The sequence below is a fragment of the Penaeus vannamei genome, chromosome 37 (genome assembly GCF_042767895.1).
Source record: "Penaeus vannamei isolate JL-2024 chromosome 37, ASM4276789v1, whole genome shotgun sequence".
NCBI classification, from domain to species: domain Eukaryota; kingdom Metazoa; phylum Arthropoda; class Malacostraca; order Decapoda; family Penaeidae; genus Penaeus; species Penaeus vannamei.
In genome coordinates this window covers 11,951,987-11,966,986 of record NC_091585.1, presented here as the reverse complement: position 1 = coordinate 11,966,986, position 15,000 = coordinate 11,951,987, and the positions used below count along the sequence as shown (strand labels likewise).

Below are 15,000 nucleotides of genomic sequence, written 5' to 3'. Positions count from 1 at the left end.
GGAGGGAGAGAGAGAGAAGGAGGGAGTGAGAGGGAGGGAGAGAGAGGGAGTGAGAGGGAGGGAGGGAGAGAGAGGGAAGGAGGGAGAGAAAGGGAGTGAGAGGGAGGGAGAGAGAGGGAGGGAGAGAGAGGGAGTGAGAGGGAGAGAGAGGGAGGGAAAGAGAGGGAGGGAGAGGGAGAGGGTAGGAGGGAGAGGTGAGTGAGAGAAAGATAGATAGATAGATAGATAGAGAAAGAGGCTTAAAAAGAGAGAGAGAGAGGGGGGGAGGGAGAGAGAGAAAGAAAGGGAAAAAGAAAATGAGAAAAACGAGAGAAAGAACATGAGATAATATAGGAAAAAGAGAGAGTGAAAGAAAAAAAGACGAAAAAAGAGAAAATGAAAGAGAAGGAAAAAATAAAAGAAATTGAGAGGAAGAAAAGGAAGAAAAAAGAAAGAAAGAAAGTCTACGGTCGGCCACACCCGCTTTCATTACGGTTTGCAATGTCGATGAAGAATATAAGCTAACTTTTCTTTTTTATCATATCTCTGTGCCATGTGTTACAGCCACCTAACATGAGGTATGCAGTACTATGTTTTTTTTATTATCTAATGTCCTAGAAGATTTATTGATGTTTGAAATTTGGAATGCAATATTGCACAATGACCACATATTAAATTATGATAATGGTGCAGCTTACCCACGCCTGCGCAGTTAACCGGGGTGGCATATACACTTATAGAATAAAATGGTTTGGGATAATTGAATAGTCAACCACACACTTCCTCAGTTTCCCAATTTCCTCAGTTTACTCAATTTCCTCAATTTCCCAAATTCCCTCAGTGTCCCAATTTCCTCAGTTTACTCAGTTTCCTCAATTTCCCCAATTTCCTCAATTTCCTCAATTTCTTCAATTTCCTCAATTTCCCCAATTTCCTCAGTTTACTGAACTTCCCCAATTTCCTCAGTTTCCTCAATTTCCAGCCTCGTTATAACCTTCATGGCGGACGAGCAGCAGCCTCCCTGGCACGGCTACCTGTACGCTGTGTCTCTGTTCCTGTCCTGCATCGTCTCGACTCTCCTCAGGAACAAGTTTTATTTCAAGATCACCGTCCTTTCGGTTCGGATTCGGTCCATCATCATGTCGGCGGTTTACAGGAAGGTCAGTTGGGGGCCGAGAGGTCAAGCACCTTGTGTAGTTAGAATGCATACATACGTGCACATTGCAACGGGAATAACGATGGGAAGGGCAAGAAAACACGCGAATATTCATGTTTTCTTGTTTCTTCCCTTCGTTGTTCCTGTTGCAATTTGTTCGATTTGAATTCCACATACGCGCAGGAACCACAGATCCACTCTCAAACCTGCTCGTGATTTTTAAAAGAAATGATAAAGTATCGTTTTCTTTATGGTTTGTTCATATATTCCCAATTTTTATCGTAGCCATTTCCTCTTCTCTTTTCCTCCCTGTTCCCCCCCTCCCCCTCCCCCCCGACCCCAGGCCCTCAGTCTCTCCGGGGCGGCGAGGCGGGACTCCACCCTCGGCGAGATCGTCAACCTGATGGCGGTGGACGCGCAGTGCATCGGCGAAACAGCCATCCTGCTCTGGAGCCTCTTCGGGGCGCCCGCCATTATCCTCGCCACCATGGTCTTCCTGTGGGAGGAGCTGGGTAAGGTTTCTCTAGGGGAGGAATGCGTGGAAATGACGGCTGCGTGTTTTGTACTTTGTATATGTACAGTGCACGAACATTCATATGCAAAAGCATACGGATATACATATGCAAACGCGCACGCAGACACACACATACACATACACACACACACACACACACACACACACACACACACACACACTCACACACACACACACACACACACACACACACACACACACACACACACACACACACACACAGCAACAACAACAACAAAATCACCAACAATGATCCCAACCAGTATTCCAACACCAAAACCCCTCTTATCACCATCACCAACACGAATAAAGTCCTCGCCCTCTCCCTCCTGCAGGCGTGAGTGTGCTGGCCGGGGTCGCTGTCCTCTTCCTGATCGTGCCTCTGAACAGCTACTTGTCCAACAGGATGAAGAGTTTGCTGTTCGCTGCTCTCAAGTTCCGCGACCAGAGAGTCAAGATGGTGAGCGAGATCATCAGCGGGATAAAGGTGAGTCTCTGCCATGCTGATCAGTCTCAGGAGGGAAAGCAGTGGTAAAGTCACTCCGATTTCTTGAGAGGAGATAATGAAGTGGTTTTGAGGGCGGTAGGTTTCAATAAAAAACTACTGGAAATATTTGTATAAATGCTGTAATTTTCAGACCGTGCCAGATAATTAGAATGAAAAAGAGACTAGTCGTATTGAAGTACTCTAAAAGCTTAAATGAGTTGCCAGTTATTTCTTTCTTGAAATTAGGGGTTGCAAAGCCTACTGGAAAGTACAGAAGACTAACTGCCTTCACTCATTTGATTCTCAGTCTGTGTCAAGTTTGAATTTGAAGCAAAACCTTCTCGAATGCAAATGTATTTTAAAGTCTTGTTGAATAGAAATTGACCTGGTTTTACAAGCTATTTTTTTCTACTAGAGTTTTATAGTCTATTCACGTCTGCTCATGCTAAGCTCTGTCTTGGAGGAGTACTGCAGTATAATTAGAAGAATAAAGCTTGTACAGACTATGATTTTTTTTCTTTTTAGTCCGAAATTGTATAATTAAAAAATATATAAATAAAAAGGCTAGTAGGGTGGTGGAGGTTGCTAGTGTGTATAAGGTTCGGCAAAGGGATCACATATGTAAAAAGGGCGGACACCACTGCCCTAATGCGTTTCAAATATAAGGGTAAGTCAAGAGAAAGAAAGTGCTGAGCTACCCCTTGCATGGGAGTTTGGGATTCAAAAGCAAATCATCAATCAATCAAAAGATATAGTGAATGTTACTTACAGGACATGAGACAACGAAGCTTAACTGTAATACTAAATATGTATCTCTGCCTGAGTATGTGTGTATAGGTGCGCACATGTGTGTGTGTGAGCTCCCGCATGTGTGTGTGTGTGAGAGTGTGCGCATGTGTGAGTGCGCGCATGTGTGTGAGAGAGAGAGAGAGTGCGCGCATGTGTGTGTGTGAGTGCGCGCATGTGTGTGTGTGAGTGCGCGCATGTGTGTGTGTGAGTGCGCGCATGTGTGTGTGTGAGTGCGCGCATGTGTGTGTGAGTGCGCGCATGTGTGTGTGTGAGTGCGCGCATGTGTGTGAGTGCGGGCATGTGTGTGTGTGAGTGCGCGCATGTGTGTGTGTGAGTGCGCGCATGTCTCTGTGTGTGTGAATCCTTATAGCAGTTATGCTAATGTATTTGTGTTTAATACGTACACTTACCCACACAATCCCTGACCACCTTGCCATCGCCTCCCGCAACCACAGGTCCTGAAGCTCTATGCCTGGGAGGGCTCTTTTGCCAACAAGGTGAAAGAAGTGAGGAATGAAGAAATAAGACTCTTGAAGAAAGTGGCTTTCCTCAAGGCTTTCAACTCATTCATCTTTAACAGCTCTCCATGCATGGTAAGTTATTAAAGCCTCATGTCTTGGCTATATTCATTATAAACTATATTAATTCTTTCATGTAACAGGATTATTTTCAAATTGTGTTATATTATCACAATATTCCCCGTCATAACAAATCAAATATAGTTATATATTAAGTAACACTTAATATCTTCTATATATACGAGATACACAAACAAAAGGATATTTCTGGATCACTTAAACTTCATCAGTGATTGTAGAAAGTTATTTATATATACCATTTCTTCTTAGGTTGCCCTAGCTTCATTCACAACCTATCTGTTGGCTTCCCCAGACAACGTACTAGACGCCAAAAAGGCTTTCGTAGCCATCTCACTCTTCGATATCATGAGACTCCCCATTGTCATGCTGCCCACTACCATCTCACAGGTTATTCAGGTAATGCTTTCAGTAACCTTGGTTTCGTTTTTGCCTCTTGCCTAGTCTCTCCTGAGGAATGCCAGTATTTATTTCTGTAAATCTTGAAACATGAATCTTTTCTTTCTTATCTTCGGCAGGCACTTTCCTTATCCTTTATTTAAGGATGCATGTAATATGATGCACTATATAATGAGTCCGTTTTCCTCCGTGGAATGAAAAGGTATTGGTCTCTCTTAATGAAAGGGAATGTTGGACTTAGGACACTAATAGCTATAGTTGAGGTAGCATGTATTTTGTAAAAAAAAAAGAAAATATGAATAACAAGTCAATCTTTCTTGGCCAAAAGGCAATGGTAGCTTTGAAACGGGTCCAGAACTTCATTTCTGCTGAAGAAGTGGACCCGACAGCGGTGACCTGGGATCGGTCCGAAGGCAAGTAATTTACTTTCTATTCTTCAATCTATTTTTTCGTATACAGTTGTTCTCCCCTCGTAATGTTATATTGGTCTTAAAATTATGGTTATTTGTGACTTTAATATATTCTTCACTGATGCTTAGCTTTGTTCGAGTAATGCCAATGCAATATGGAAATGAAATTCTATTCAAGGGACAATAAAAATGTATCCATCTTTCGTTCTCTATATACATATATAAGAAACAAATCCTAGGTAGGTGAGTTATATATTTTTTTGTATCTGAATTGTGAGATTTTTTCATATGCCAAAGATCATCCAGAGTTTAAACATGCTCAAATTTTTGATTTGGAAGTATTCTCTTTTAATGACACCAAGAGAATAAACAGTAAAAATATCTTTTCCCTTTGATGATGCTTGTTCACAGAAACTAGTTAAATTAATCTTTCTCCCAGTTACGAAAAACTATAATATATACCCTTACCTTCCAGCTGCTGCTGTGATCATACGCGGAGGTCAGTTCAGCTGGGAAGGCGGTGAGCAGCAAATTACGTGGAGGCTGGAAGACATTAACTTAGAGATCGGCCACAAGAAACTGGTGGCAGTGGTGGGATCCGTGGGTGCCGGCAAGAGTTCGCTCATCTCGGCGCTTTTGGGAGAGATGAAGAAGGTCGAGGGGAAGGTTGTGGTTAATGTAAGTGTTGAAGGATTCTGATAGGCTCTATGGTTTACATTTACATGGTGTAGGACTTACTGTGGCATTTTAAAAAGTGGAAAACAAATTGATAATGTAAAAAGCTGTGAGTAATAAGACAATGTTTAACTATGTTATTTAAATCTGAAAAAAATTATCAATTTCCAGAGAGAATGAATGTATTATTAAATTGACAACCTATATATGATTACTTCAATAAATTTCCTTTCAAGTAATATGCCCGACTGCCTGTTACGCCAACAGGGCCGCATGGCATATGTGTCCCAACAGGCATGGCTCCAGAATGCGACCTTGAGGGACAACATCCTGTGGGGTCAGCCCTTCGATGAAACGAGGTACAAGAAAGTGGTGAAAGCCTGTGCTCTTCAGCCGGACCTGGACATGTTGCCAGGGGGTGACATGACGGAGATAGGGGAAAAGGTAGCTAGTCATTCCCTGTATAGCTGTCAACCTATTTGTGTGTGTGTGTGGATGTATCTGTGTGTGTGTTTGTTTGTATATATATATATATATATTATATATAAACACACACACACACACACACACACACACACACACACACACACACACACACACACACACACACACACACACACACACACACACACACACACACACACACACACACACATACACACACACATACACACACACACACACACACACATACACACACACACACACACACACACACACACACACACACACACACACACACACACACATATATATATATATATATATATATATATATATATACATATATACATATATATACATATATCTATTAACACACAGATATATATATATATATATATATATATATATATATATATATATATATATATATATATATATAAACGCGCGTACACGTGCATATCGATCTAAATGAATATATGAACAGACACACACACATAATGGGATATATGTAACATATACATATTTCTCTCTTTACCTATAACGGCCCCACATAATTGCCTGAACTCCAAGAGCATTACAACTCTTTAAATGATTAAAGCAAAACCCCTCCCTGCCTCTCTATCACAAAAGAAAACAAAAACGAATAGGGCAGTAACAGTGAAGACAACCCTTCACAAACTTATAAAAATGAACCAAAAGACTGGATACTAATCCTCTTCAATGCCACACAGGGCATCAACCTCAGCGGCGGCCAGAAGCAGCGCGTGTCCTTAGCCCGAGCCGTCTACAGCGACACTGACATCGTGCTGCTCGACGACCCCCTCAGTGCCGTCGACGCTCACGTGGGACGCTTCATCTTCGACAATGTTATTGGACCTCAGGGCATTCTGCGAGGGAAGGCGAGTGTCTCTTGGTGTAGGGTAGGGTGTATAGGATATAGATTTATGGATGGGAAGGTAGGAAATTGTGTAATTTGTGTAAAAGGTTGAATTAAGAATGAAATATATGTAGGTAAGATACGTCTACACGTTGCTTCGTGGGTAGTAACCTGAATATCACCAAATAATGTACAGAAATGCCAAACAAAATCTCCTAGACCCCTCTCGATCCCTCTCATTCGACCTTTCACCTGACCTCACCTGACCTTGACTCACCAGACCCGCCTCCTGGTGACTCATTCCGTGACCTTCCTGCCGAGCGTGGACGAGGTGGTGGTGATGAGGGACGGGCGGGTGGTGGAGAGAGGCTCTTACCCTGACCTTGTGGCCAAGCAGGGCGACTTCGCGAACTTTGTCCTTCAGCATATCAACGACGCCAACGACGAAGAGGGGGAGGAAGGTGAGAGAGGAGAAGACAAAGAATTAGGAGAAAAAAGAGGTTTTTTTTCAGTAACAAAAAGACGTCGGGAAAAGGCAAAGAATTAGGAGAAATGATTTGTTTAGTCATAAAAAGACGTTGGAAAAAGAATTTTTTTTCAGTTATAAAAATACATTGGGAAAAGATAAAGAATTATGAGGAAAAAAGAGGATATAAGTATCATCTAAACCTGTCATTTTTCGACTGCCTGGCTCTTGAATTGATGTGTTTGCTGTCTTCTCAGATATAACTGCCAACAATTTTCTTCTTTTTCATATTCTGTTTTTTTTAATGTTAGTCGGCATGTGAAAGAGCCATCATTTTTCTTCTTATCGCTGTTATCTGTAGTTTTTTTTCCAACCTTTTTATTTATTCATTTCATTGGTCCTTTTATCTATGCAGAACTAGAGGAGCTTCGGGAACAGCTGGACGAGGTGCCAGGCGCTCAGTCCCTCCTTCGCCAGCTGTCCATCAGGTCCAGCGGAACCACGGTCAGCAACCCCGGCAGGTGAGGCTTCCTTGGACGGTCGTGCGGTCACCGTTCGGTAGAGGGATAAAGAAGGACGCATACACATAAAAATACATGCAAACATACACGCACGCACGAACACGCGCACGCTCTTGCTCGCTCGCTCACTCACTCACTCACTCACTCACTCACTCACTCACTCACTCACTCACTCACTCACTCACTCACTCACGTACTCACTCACTCACTCACGTACTCACTCATTCATTCATTCATTCGTTCACTCACTCACTCACTCACTCACTCACTCACTCCCACTCCCACATTCCTTATTATTCTGTGTTCTCTAGTTTTCGTTGAATCACCACCATGTTCATACAGATCAGTTTTCCTCCTAAAGTGCTCAGTTCCTAATACAATCGAAATACAGTTAAAATACAGACACGTATAAATTTCCTGATATATTGTTAGATGACGAACATCCACTGGTGTCTTCTAATGCTTGATCTTGTGAAACTTTTTTGATTGTTAATAATGTATAAAATGTTCGTCTACATTAGCCTGTACCTCATACACTCAGGTGAAACTATATTGCAAATCCTATTAAATCCTGTGAATTCGTTAAAAAGATTAATTCAACTACTTTTAATAAATCAAAAAATTCCCTTTTCCCGAAATCCTTACCCCCCCTCCCCCTCCAGCACAGCCCCGACCGGCATCCCCCACAAGAGAGTCCGGAGCGTGAGCGAGTCCTACTCCCGCCACCAAAACCTCGTCCGCAAGTCCAGCTGCTCCTCCTTGAACGTTCGAGGACGAGACATCGCTGACGTCATCTCAGACATCAGCGTCTACAGCCACCTCTTCGACGAGGACGTCAAGACTTCGAAGAACGCCCTCAACGAGAGTAGGACTTCGTTGCACAGCAGTAAGAGCCGGAGGAAGAGTGTGGAGATGGAGGACCTTCGGAACGTGTCTGAAGGAGGCGAAGCGACGGTCAAGGGGCAGAGGTTGGTGATGGAGGAGACTTCGGAGACGGGCAAGGTGAGGCAGGGGAGGAGGGACGGGCAAGGTGAGGCAGGGGAGGAGGGACGGGCAAGGTGAGGCAGGGGAGGAGGGACGGGCAAGGTGAGGCAGGGGAGGAGGGACGGGCAAGGTGAGGCAGGGGAGGAGGGACGGGCAAGGTGAGGCAGGGGAGGAGGGACGGGCAAGGTGAGGCGGGGGAGGAGGGACGGGCAAGGTGAGGCAGGGGAGGAGGGACGGGCAAGGTGAGGCAGGGGAGGAGGGACGGGCAAGGAACCTGGTGTTTTCGTCTTTGGGTGTCTCTTAATCTTGAAGATACTGAATACCCTTAAAATCAGTTTGTTTTGTAAACACACACACACACACACACACACACACACACACACACACACACACACACACACACACACACACACACACACACACACACACACACACAGAAAGAGAGAGAGAGAGAGAGAGAGAGAGAGAGAGAGAGAGAGAGAGAGAGAGAGAGAGAGAGAGAGAGAGAGAGAGAGAGAGAGAGAGAGAGAGAGACAGACAGACAGACAGACAGACATAGAAAAAAAGAGAGAGAGGCAGATAGACAGACAGAAATGGAGTTAGAAACAGATACAGATACAGATACAGAGAACGACGGACAGAGACGAATTACATTCATAATCAGCCACCTTAATTACAAAAAAATAAAAAATAAATATCGCACGTATTCAACAGGTATCGCGGAAAATGTACCTGGTGTATGCGAGCTCAATGGGCGTCGTCCTTGCCGTCTTACCTGTGATATTTGTAGCCCTCGGTCAGGTGAGTCGACTGAAACAGGATCCCGTTTTGTAGTCACATATTACCAAAGAAAAATGTATTTAATGGAAAAGATATTGGTCTTAAAAGTGTAGAGATAAAGACCTTAAGCTTTAAGATGGTCAGTCTTCTTTTTCAGGCAAGCATTGCAGGGAGCAACATATGGCTGTCGCATTGGTCGAGTCCCAACGTCGGTACAGCTTCTCCTCTCAACACCACCTCGACACTCAACACCACGTATAATCCCAGCACTGTCTTCAACGCTGCTCTCCCCAACACCACTTCTGTAAACGACACTTATGGATATAACACCACCTCTCTCTTCAACAAGAATCCAGGCAGCTTGAATAGCACCTCTGAGGGTACCAGTGTCTCCAGGGGTGTTTTTCTTACCCTTTACGGAGCCTTTGGTATTGCCCAAGGTAAGGTGCTCTCTTGGTGGGGTCTAGCGTGGTATAGTAACACAATAACGGAGTCTTAGATTGTTGTTATATGTTATCTTTGTTATCAATTTTATTATTATCGTTAATCATTATCGTTGGTATTATTATTATTATTACTGTTTTTATTAATGTGACCATTCCCATATTTTTTCATGATATCACTATCATTATATCATTAATAGCACCACCATCATTTTGATAATCGCCACTTTCGTCTACGTCGTCGTCATCGTCATCGTCATCGTCACCGTCATCATCATCGCCATCGTCAACCAGACCAAAATCAAATTGAACCCCAGTCTTCTTCATGTCTCCCCCCCCCCCCCCAGCCTTCTTCCTGTTCCTGGGGATGCTGTCGCTGATGCTGGGCTGCCTCCGGTCGTCGCGGGTCCTCCACCAGCGCCTCCTGGACAGCGTGGTGCGTCTGCCCATGAGCTTCTTCGACACCAACCCCAGCGGGAGGATCATCAACCGCTTCAGCAAGGACATCAACGTCTTGGACAACACCTTCCCTGACAATCTGAGGAACTTCGTGGGTTGTTTCATGCAGGTTGGAGTTGAAGGAAATCAGTTATTATTTATTTATTCATTTATTTATTTATTTTATTATTATACATATTTTTTAAATTTGGGGGGGAGGGGGGCTACGTGGGGCTAGAGTGAGATTTTTTTTTTTAGAATTATATAGGTGTGGGTTGTGGTAGACCTATGTTGTTTTGTGTGGGAATGGTGGTATATCTTATATGAATAGGGTTGTTTAGGTTGAAATTGGGTTATGTGAGGGGTAAAACGACTATGCCATTAACATATTCGCTTGTGGATTCACTAATACCCAATGTAGATGATAATTGATATGATGCAGTAGATTAGAATGAAAATTTAGGATGAATTAGTAATTTAAGATTGACTATCGATTTGCATTATTTTCAATATGAATTATCTAGTCAAGTAAAGCCTACATTTAGATATGATGATACGATAGTTATCACTTCATGAGGAGATGGTTACGTATGGTCCTCATATCAGTCAATCTGTATATATATCCAAATTTCTTTGTCTGTACTATAAATCCATACAACTGTCTTAACAAATTTCTATATCTACTTAACTCTTTATCTACAAATCTACAGCATATCCTATCCACATGTTTTATGTGCTTGAACGCCTGTATGTATAGAGGTATACATGAATACAAACGTAAACACGAGGACCCCCCCACACTGCCTTGATCTCCAGGTTGTTGCCACCCTGATAGTGATCGTGGCTGCCACCCCCGCCGCCGGCCTCTTCGTCCTGCCTGTGATGCTGCTCTATTACCTCGTCCAGGTCATCTACATCGCCTCCTCCAGGCAGATGAAGCGCATTGAGTCTGTGTCTAAGTCCCCTATTTATTCCCACTTCGGTGAGACTCTTCAAGGTGGGTGGATGAGGGCTCTTTTGGTTTTGAGAAAATTGGGGGGAGTTGTGGAATTATGGACACTAAGGAGGTTCTGGAATAAAGGCTTAAAGGATTTTCTTGGGGTGAGTCTGTGGGATAATATCTTCAGGATAGAGAATATGGATATTTAAGACCCTCCTGGATGTCCATAACCTTGTCTTAATATCTATCGATGTGGCCATATTTATCTCCTTTTCAACCATTTCCCCCTGTCTTAGTCGCCATAACAATTCTATTTACTCTAGTCATATTTTGAATAGGGTCGACTAACGATCGCAAAATCGCTGATATGAACTGTTTTGTGATCTCTGTGCCACATAGTCTCCGCCTCCCGTGCTTCGATTCTGTGCTTATAATAAAATAAAAGTTTGGTAAAATTTGAGCCACGTATATTTTGTGCATATTAATAAAGGCACAGCTTTTCAGGAAGCGAGGGTTGATTAATAGTATTTACCTACAGGAGTGACAGTAATCCGAGCTTATAAGAGACAAGAAGAATTCAACGAAGAATCCCAAAGGAAGATTGAGTTTTCTCTAAAAGCTACTTATGCGAACGCCGCAGTGAATAGGTAATTTCGAAAAAATCAAGTATATGTATACGTTTTTGATAATTTGTTGAATTAAAGGAAATAAATATGTCAATCGAACAGAGATGTCCCATACGTACATATTCGAAAACATAACATACAGACTGTAATAAATATACAAACAGAATAAAATCAGATACAACAATGATTGCAATCAAATAGATATACCAATTGACGAATCAACACACGTCCATGAATCACATTATCTGAACAAAAACAACTTCAGGTGTCCAGCAACCTTACCATAGTTTCCCCTGTGATTTCCTGACACGTTTTCCTTGACTCCTCAGGTGGGTTTCAGTTATCCTGGAGATGATGGGCAATGTAATCACCTTCGCAGCTGCAATTGTCGGTGTTGCAGGACGGGGCCACATCAGCTCAGGCGTCGTGGGTCTGTCTGTCACCTACGCTATTAGTGTGAGTAGACGTCTTAGAGTGTAAAGGTATTGTGTGATATGGCGATGCAGTTGTAGCTGTGGGAGGAGAAGGGGAGGAGGAGGGGGAGAGGGAGAGGGAGAAAAGGAAGAATCAGGCAATATTGGTGAAAAGGGCGAGAAAGAAAGAAAGAAGAGACAGAGGAAGATACAGACGGAGATAGAGACAGAGGCAGGGCTGAAAGAGAAACAGTGATATAGACAAACGGGTAGAGATGCACACAGGCACAGAGATACAGCCCCTTACATAAACGTACCAGTAAAATTAGAGAAAGAGACAAACCTCTAAAATAACCATCGCCCTCATTTCAGGTCAACCTCATCCTGAACTGGGTGGTGCGCGTGGCTTCCGAGGTCGAGGCCAACGTTGTCTCCGTGGAAAGGATTAATGAATACCTCGAGGTGAGGTCTACAAACTCTAGAAAAGAAGAACTGGCAACTCACTGGTAACTGGAGTACTCCGATTCGCCATTTTGAAAAAAAAAATTAATAATAGTGTGATGGCAAGAAATTTTTATCTAAAACGGCATAAGAAATTTTCTATACACATTTTGTTCTACAAATACATGTGAACATATGTATGAATTGTCAAATAGTGAGGATAACAAGAGACTTGGCGATTCGGAGTAATTCAGCGTACAGGAGAGTTACCAGTTCGTCCTTTCCTTTGTTTTAGCTGGCATGTCCCTGTCGATGTTTCCTTTTCTATTTTTAATTTCATTTTGTGTTGAATTTCTTGTAGACCTTAAGCATGGATCATGAATTAATTATTTTCTTTAACTGTGGCAAAGGTAATTCATTGACTTGATAGTGAAAATATGATGTACTGGTTGTTTTCTTCCTGTGATTAATGTTGGCAATGTCTATAACATTCCCATTACAACATTTATTCACTTTCGTCACATCAATATACTTAAAACTTTATCCAGAACTTGAAGAACTCTAGATTCGACATACACAATTTAAAAACAGCAGATGTATAATTATCATAGATTCATTCACATTTATTATTAAGCCTGTTCTTCTTATATAATTTTTTATCGACGCTCAAGCAGTATGTGAACTAAACATTAGCATTTCCTAACAATATACATATATATATATATATATATATATTTTTTTTTTTTTTTTTTTTTTTACAGAATGAGCGCGAGGCAGACTGGACGGAGGCCGACACGCCCTCCGCCTGGCCCGACGAAGGCAGCGTCTCCTTCAGGAACTACCAGACGCGCTACAGACCCGGCCTCGACCTCGTCCTCAAGGGCATCACGTGCTCGTTCAGACCGGCCGAAAAAGTGAGACAGAATGTGCATTGAAATCCTTATATAGATAGAAATCCGTAGAGAGTATCAATGAATAAAACTAAATGAATATGTGAATATTAATGCATAGATAAATCATGGAATTAAGATACGGAAATAATCAAATGCAGGTGGAGAAAGAACTCAAAACAATAAGTATAATTCAAAACATAATAAACAGATAACATATTATAACACATTATAGTAACAATAAAAAAAGAAAATGAAAAAAGAAAAGAAAAGAAAAGAAGAAAAAATAGCACCACGAGAACTCCAATTGGCCTTTGCCTTCGCCCCGCAGGTAGGGATCGTGGGCCGGACGGGAGCCGGTAAGTCCTCCCTCACTCTGGGGCTGTTCCGGCTGATCGAGGCGGCGGCAGGGGAAATCGCCATCGACAAGGTCAATATCGCTGACGTTGGCTTGCATGACCTGAGGGGAAGGGTCAGCATCATTCCGCAGGTCAGTCGTGTTTTGCCTCTGCTATGGATTCTTCTGCTTTGTCCGTTATTGCGTTGTTGATATTATTGTCATCTTGATTATTATCATCATCCTCACTGAAGTCCTTACTATCTTTACGAAACAACTCCCTCATACCAACCTCAACCTCACTCTCCTCCTTGACATCATCTCACCCTCTTCCTCACCACCACGTCACCCCCTCTTCACCATCACGTCACCCCCTCCTCACCATCACGTCACCCCCTCCTCACCACCTCACCCCTCCTCCTCATCACCACTTCACCCCCCCTTCTCACCACCACGTCACCCACTCCTCACCATCACCTCACCCCCTCCTCACCACCACGTCACCCACTCCTCACCATCACCTCACACCCCCTCCTCACCACCACCTCACCCCTCCACCTCACCATCTCCTCACCCTCCCCTTCCACCCCCAGGACCCGGTTCTCTTCAGCGGAACCCTGCGCCTCAACCTCGACCCGCTGGACCGCTGTTCCGACGCCGAGGTGTGGCGCGCCCTCGAACTCGCTCACCTCGCCTCCTACGTCCGCACTCAGCCCGCCGGCCTCCTGCACCCGGTGGACGAGGAGGGCGCCAACTTCAGGCAAGTGGGGGAGAAAGAGGAGGGGGGGGGATATCAAGAAGGGGAGTGTAGGAAGTTCAGGCGAAGAGAGGCCTTAAGGGAAAGGGTGGGGAACTTCAGACGAATGGAGAAAGTGTGGGGAACCTTAGACGAATGGAAGACTTAAGGAGAGGGCAGAAACTTCAGACAAGGAACTTCATACGAAGGGAGGAGAAAGAGTGAGGAATTTCTTAGGCGAGTGGAAGCTTAGGGAGAGAGCAGAAACTTCAGACGAGGGGAGGAGAAATAGTGAGGACTTTCTTAGGCAAGTAGAACCATTAGGGAAAGAGTAGAAACTTCAGATGAGGGGAGGGGAGAGAATGGGAAACTTCTCAAGCGCGTGGACACCTTAGGGCAAGAGCATAAACTTCTGGGGAGGAGACAGGGGAAATTCTCAGGCGAGTAGAAGCATTGGGGAAATAGTAGGAACTTCAGACCAGGGGAGGGGAAAGAATGAGAAGCTTCTCAAGCGAGTGGAAACCTTAGGGCAAGAGCATAAACTTCTGGAGAGGGGAGGAGAAAGAGTGGGGAAATTCTCAGGCAAGTAGAACCATTAGGGAAAGAGTAGGAACTTCAGATGAGGGGAGGGGAAAGAA

General features: G+C 43.6%; 1 protein-coding gene across 5 annotated transcripts in view; it reads left to right on the top strand.

Annotated features, from left to right (window-relative positions):
* LOC113804705 (ATP-binding cassette sub-family C member 3) overlaps window positions 1-15,000 on the top strand; it is a 42,816-nt gene that overhangs the window by 25,404 nt on the left and 2,412 nt on the right. For all 5 annotated transcript variants that reach the window (XM_070115019.1, XM_070115020.1, XM_070115016.1 and 2 more), the window contains exons 9-30: window positions 962-1,139; window positions 1,479-1,647; window positions 2,006-2,157; window positions 3,402-3,539; window positions 3,795-3,941; window positions 4,270-4,354; window positions 4,827-5,029; window positions 5,294-5,470; window positions 6,202-6,369; window positions 6,628-6,808; window positions 7,229-7,334; window positions 7,997-8,336; window positions 9,033-9,119; window positions 9,256-9,538; window positions 9,889-10,109; window positions 10,796-10,976; window positions 11,458-11,566; window positions 11,875-12,001; window positions 12,331-12,420; window positions 13,161-13,313; window positions 13,621-13,779; window positions 14,220-14,386. In XM_070115019.1, the coding sequence (XP_069971120.1) occupies window positions 962-1,139; window positions 1,479-1,647; window positions 2,006-2,157; window positions 3,402-3,539; window positions 3,795-3,941; window positions 4,270-4,354; window positions 4,827-5,029; window positions 5,294-5,470; window positions 6,202-6,369; window positions 6,628-6,808; window positions 7,229-7,334; window positions 7,997-8,336; window positions 9,033-9,119; window positions 9,256-9,538; window positions 9,889-10,109; window positions 10,796-10,976; window positions 11,458-11,566; window positions 11,875-12,001; window positions 12,331-12,420; window positions 13,161-13,313; window positions 13,621-13,779; window positions 14,220-14,386 (3,621 nt within the window). The remainder of the gene's footprint in view (window positions 1-961; window positions 1,140-1,478; window positions 1,648-2,005; window positions 2,158-3,401; window positions 3,540-3,794; window positions 3,942-4,269; window positions 4,355-4,826; window positions 5,030-5,293; window positions 5,471-6,201; window positions 6,370-6,627; window positions 6,809-7,228; window positions 7,335-7,996; window positions 8,337-9,032; window positions 9,120-9,255; window positions 9,539-9,888; window positions 10,110-10,795; window positions 10,977-11,457; window positions 11,567-11,874; window positions 12,002-12,330; window positions 12,421-13,160; window positions 13,314-13,620; window positions 13,780-14,219; window positions 14,387-15,000) is intronic.